Genomic DNA, 6,000 nt, shown 5'->3' on the forward strand with positions numbered 1-6,000 from the left:
ATAGTGTAGAAGTACATAAGACATTGTTTCTATAGCATTAACCCTCTCCTTACCCCCTGCAGCAAAATCTTCACATTTGTTACGACACAATATTTTATCATTTTATACATTATAAACTTTGAAGAATGATCTTTGTTCAATCAATAAGGACATAAAGTTGTTTTGTAGAGAGATTGTTTGATTTATTTTTTTTAATCAATTTTTTTTTGCTAGGTACGCCTGCCATTTTGGGAAAATATTGAAAATGACGGGCAAGGAAAGAGTTTAACGGACATCAGATATTGCCTAATACTATTTGAATAGGACGCTAGTCCATTGTAAAAGATTTTCCACGTGGTCTAGCAGACCCAGCTACCCAATCACTGATGAGTGGACCGAGACAACCCTGTTAAATACCAGGCACTCATTTAGCACCTGGATAAGGTGAGAGAATGTGAGTTAAAAAGCACTTTACAAGGACCAGCTATACTCCGCTTAGAGCGGGAATCGAACCGGTCCGAAGGCGGAAATCATTCCACAAGACCACATAGGCACACAAACAGAAATGTTTGAATTCCACTGTCTCTATTTTGATCATCTGCCAAAAAGGCATTATGTCGGAGATAAACCTGATGCTAAATGTATAATTCCAAGCTCCAATTACAATCTTTATTGTTATCAAGTTGATTACCCGGTGTTCGACCAAATCTTTATCTCGAAAAACTTTCTAACAAAGGATTGCCTTGATGACAGAAGAAATATTATTATCATGAAAATACCGATATTATTCGATTCCAAGTTGATATCGATATCGCTCGATATTCGATTCCAAGTTGTAGTCAAATGTGTGCTGATTTGACAAAACCCGTCGGATGTTTCGTTTTGAGATACGAGCAAAAAAAAAAGGTGAAAAATCGTTGTCTGCATAATTTTTGTATTTTCACTTCATCGTCTTTATTATCCACCCAACTACATTATCATGGAAGGCCTTTACAATTTGAAGCTTATAGATAATTTAATATATTTTTTCTTCTGAGCTCTATCGAAGCGTAATAAATATGTCATGTATGGCTTGCCTTTAAAAGTAATTTTCTTGGTTTTTAAATTTTTTGACTTTCAAAGGTGAATAACTTCGGCCCTAATTGAGAAAAAAGCAAAATGCCTTTATTGAAATATGAAATAATATGGGATTTGGATTTACCGACATCCGACTGGTTTTGTCAGTACACCACACGCATATGTGAACATTTCCTACTTTAAACCGATCGTAATTGTGTCGTAAACCAAAAGAGCCGAAACACGTCTGTGTTTGTAGATTATAATATGTATTATTCAAACAAACGCTAAAATTGAATTTAGTGGGTCCTAAATGCAATTCTCCACATACAGATATGTCTTGAAAAATTCGGTTGCTATCTACTTAGTGACTGGAGAGATTATTCAAACAACGCGATGTCAATGTCGTGAGGCGTAGTGATGCGTCCACATTTATTACATTAGAAACATGCTCTTATTTATTGGGAGAGTGAATTTTGTTCCTTAAACGTTAATTGTCTAGATAATTCTAATCATTCCAACTATAGACGCAATAATATATTTAAACTCAATTCTTCATCTAGTTGATTTCGACATGATACGTGACTGACGCATTGAATCTCATTGGTATCATATTTTGAAAGACTAGCTACTTTAAAATATAATTGAATGTCGTAATCTTCTTCTTCTTTGCGCTCGCTAATTGATAACACTGACATCTCGAACTTTTTTTTCGATATATCGATTCTTCTGTTTAGAAATGTTTGGATTAATTGGTTTTCACTGTAATTGAAATGATGTTAATTTTGTTTTTAATGATGTTTATAACGTTTTCTTGTAATCCAGGTTTTTAAACCCGGTTTCTTTATGGATTCCTCAGAGCCATTAGGCCCATTGAGTCTGAAGATATCCCGGTTTTTATAGTGTGAAACGGACTAAAGAAATGTTTCTTGCTACCCATTTCGGTAGAACGCTAGTATCTATATCGCAAAGTGGGGGTCAGAAAAAAAAAATCTCGACTTCACCCGAGATCGATCTCGATTCGTTTGCTTCTGAATGACTGCTCTATCAACTAGGCTATCGGGACCCTTTGTGATAAATAAAGTTTCGTTTTTTATTTATTTATTTTCTATTTATTTATTTATCTGTAATTTATATTATATTCACACTTTTAAAATATTTAGTTCTTATTACTTTTTTCCAATATGGCGATCTCTTTGTGGATTGAATGCAACAGCCTACACAACTTATCCCTTGCCTAATCTAGGGAAACATTCCTTTGACACTGGTGTGTCACCATCTCAATGGACCAACTCACAGGGTATGGTGACATCAATGTGTAGTAGTAGTAGTAGTAGTAGTAGTAGTAGTAGTAGTAGTAGTAGTAGTAGTAGTAGTAGTAGTAGTAGTAGTAGTTTGTTGTAGTAGTAGTAGTAGTAGTAGTAGTGTAGTAGTAGTATAGTACTATTATATACTACTATACTACTACTACTATAGTAGTAGTAGTAGTGTGTAGTAAGTAGTAGTAGTAGTGTAGTAGTAGTAGTAGTAGTAGTAGTAGTAGTAGTAGTAGTAGTAGTAGTAGTAGTAGTAGTAGTAGTAGTAGTAGTAGTAGTAGTAGTAGTAGTAGTAGTAATTGATGTTGTTGATGTTGTTATTGTTGTGGTACTTTGACTTTTTTAAATTACATGTTAGAAAATACTTCTAAAATTCACAGAACCACCAATTTTTGGTTCCATCTATAAATCTACACACTCGACAAAACTCAATGAAACAAAAGAAAAGAATAAGGAATGTGACCGACCGTCACAAGACAGAATAATGACGTATTATGCATCATGCTTAAAATTCAGCTCTTAGCTCGTTATAAAATATGAGTTAGGATAACTTTCTTTATTGAGGAGAGTGTTTTGGCTTTTTTTTTAATTTAAAAAAAATATTCCACAGCAGTAGTCGACATGACTGTAGATAAACTCACTGGAAAGTTTTTTCTCTTGATTTCAAATTCACATTTTCTGATGACTTTTCTGCGAAAATAAAGAATGTTGAATCTTTGAACTCCTTGAAATGTTCAGAATCCGCGAACGATGAATACTTGCGATTCACAAGTCTGTATCTTCGAATATTGAAGGTGAAGAAGGAAAACGCAAACTGAAGTAGAGTTATCCTAAACGTTAATCTAAAAGAGTTCTAATTTTGCTCTGTAGAAATTAACGATGTGTTAATTGTCAAAAGCGTATCTCTGTGGCAATTCACATTGACCAAAAAAAAAACCCAAAAATCTTTTTTTTAAAAACAAAAAACAAACAAACAAACAAAAAAACAAAATAAAACAAAACAAAAAAACAAACAAACACGTTACCCATGTTTGTGATGTTAAAAAAAATTTTGATGTCTGAATTGGTTTGAAAACAACACATTTTTCAGAATTCTTTTACCTTCAAATACAGATTGATTTAAATTATACTCATCTAGTCACACCGCTTCACTCTTGACACTTTAAAGAACTCTAAGACTTGAAACCGTTGATAAGTGGGGGGTCATTTCAATCGATTTAAATTAATTGAAGATAAAGTTTTCTGAACAAAAATGCTGGTATCAAGTTTGAGCATTTTTGGGACCAATAAAAATGCACTTACACCATTCAGAAAATAGCATTAAAATTTATTTATTTGTTATTCTTTTTAAAAGTATTTTGGTTTAATATGCAAAATCGGCAAGTGTTAATCAGTCTGACAATTAAGTCGATGTTCCCGATCAAGAATAAAAAAGATGGAACTACAAATACGGAGGATTAATGGGAATTAAGATAATATAAAACTTTGATAACAAAAAATACCAACAAAGAAAAAAAAACAGCAAAAAAGCAACAAAAAAAGCCACCCCAAAAAACCCAACAACCACACGCAAACAACCCCCCCCCCCAAAAAAAAAAAAAAAAAAAAAAAAACAAAAAAAAAAAAACACCCCCAACAAAAACAAAAACAAAAAACACGAAACTAAACAAGCCAATACAAACAAACAAACAAACAAACCGCGGATGATGGTTGGAAATTCGAATTTACTATTTATCAAATACACGCCTGATCAATCGTATCACTACAAAAAACTTCTGTGTAACCTTTTACATGAGCGAATCAAGAGGCAACTAATCACACAGTTAGCGGTCAAAAAACAATGAAAAGTTCATCCTATTGTTTGTAAAAAAACAAAACAACAAAAAACTAGCTATGTTTGTCCGAGCGGGCTTAAGGAAGTGTCACAAATCCAGCGTTTTGATTGGTGAAAAAATCTACTGGTTAATTGTCATCTTTCTCACTTTTGGCTTCCGCGTCGTCTTCATACATAAGACACTATACAAATATTAGACCACTTTTTCTCAAGTGTGAAGGAGTAAATGGATATTATAGGCAACGATGGAAATAATTAGAAGGCTTGTTCGAAATAGGGTAACTAACTTGGCGTTTTGTACTGTAGGAAAAGGAACTAAGGTTTCACCTTATCTGTTGAGAGAGTAAATGTACATATGATCATGATAAAACTATGTTCATGCGCTGTATAAAAATGAATAATTTGATTGTGTTGATCTATTATTTTACCAAGGGGCTCTTACTTTAACACAAGGCCATAATCAGGAAGACTCACAACGCATTTTAAACAGGTGAACTTTCCTACAGAGCCATACCCACTGAATGTGCTCAAAGCGCATTAACTGAGTATCAAAGCCAACAGCAATACTTAACATGCTGGACAAGACAAGACGCCCAAGTAAAGTGATATAGCAATTTTTATAATAAAGTCTTATCGATCAAGAACTCATTTTATACCTGAATGTGGTGAAAAGTCTTTTCCAAGGACTCGTCATTTAGCCGCCCACATCGGATGGCGAACCCATGTAACAATCACATGGCCTTAACATAAGACCACAGATGCGCACAATGATGAATATAAAATCATTCTTCCTCCTCCTCCCCCCCCCCCTCCCCCACCCTACCACTCAATAGGCTACGCAACCAATTTTCCTGGAATGGGGAAACCTTACTTTGACTCTAGTCACACGTCGTCCTGGAGGGCTGCACAAGGTGAGTAACCTACACATATTTTCGAATACAAACACAATCTATTTATCAATCCCCAAGGGAAAGGTATGTATGTCTTTAAATCCTTATTCCGGAAACGTAAGGCAGTGCGGCGCCAAAAGGCTTTTAACGAAATCGGGTCGAACGCCGAACCCGAACGCCGAACCCGAACGGATATAGCCTTCTCACGTGACCATGAACGAGATCTGGATAGTGAAGACTCTCAAGCGGTATGCAGCATCGGATCTAAGGTCACATGATAGAGGATAGCTTGGGTTGCTGTTGGCTTGTGTTAGGGGAGGGGCAAGGTCAGTGTCATTCAATAGTATATAATTGTGCATGTGGCGCTCTATACAGAGAGAAAATTATAAATTGATTACGGGGGAAGGTGGGGGGAGGGGGGGGGGTGGGTTGACCCACAAACGATCGAGGTGTTGGGCTTCGGGTAGACCATGATACGAAATCAAAGAGAAAAGGCCGCTGGTACTTGGATGGTGGAAATGGTTAGGGGGGGGGGGGGGTAGTGACAATCAGCATGGGATGTATATATTAACATTAATAATAGGCTAGCACTATTCAGTATCTGATACTGAATAGTGGTTTTGCACTATTCAGTATCTGATACTGAATAGTGGTTTTGCACTATTCAGTATCAGATACTGAATAGCGGTTTTGCACTATTCAGTATCTGACACTGAATAGTGGTTTTGCACTATAATACGGTGTTTTTTTTCCGAAACCTGACAAAGTTATGGGAAGAGTGCAGCTGTGGGAGTGAATATGGGACTCAGAGAAGTGTACACCAGTGGGGAGTGAACCTGGGACTGGGTTTCGGCGGGTTTCTTAATAAAAAGCAATTACTTTTATAATAATAATAATAATAATAATAATAATAATAATAAAAGAA

The 6,000-nt window shown here is 35.5% G+C and overlaps 1 protein-coding gene across 3 annotated transcripts in view; it reads left to right on the forward strand.

Moving 5' to 3' along the window:
* The window catches only part of LOC144977027 (uncharacterized), a 44,889-nt gene that overhangs the window by 23,834 nt on the left and 15,055 nt on the right, over positions 1 to 6,000 (forward strand). The window contains exons 5-6 of one of the 3 annotated variants that reach the window (XM_078921725.1): positions 2,252 to 2,335; positions 5,019 to 5,096. The exons of 1 other annotated variant lie outside the window; for it this stretch is intronic. In XM_078921725.1, the coding sequence (XP_078777851.1) occupies positions 2,252 to 2,335; positions 5,019 to 5,096 (162 nt within the window). The remainder of the gene's footprint in view (positions 1 to 2,251; positions 2,336 to 5,018; positions 5,097 to 6,000) is intronic. One more of the 3 variants, XM_078921726.1, reaches the window with a different exon arrangement.

The sequence above is a fragment of the Berghia stephanieae genome, chromosome 7, assembly GCF_034508935.2.
Source record: "Berghia stephanieae isolate SIO BIC M18660-M18661 chromosome 7, UCSD_Bste_1.3, whole genome shotgun sequence".
In the NCBI taxonomy this organism is placed as follows: domain Eukaryota; kingdom Metazoa; phylum Mollusca; class Gastropoda; order Nudibranchia; family Aeolidiidae; genus Berghia; species Berghia stephanieae.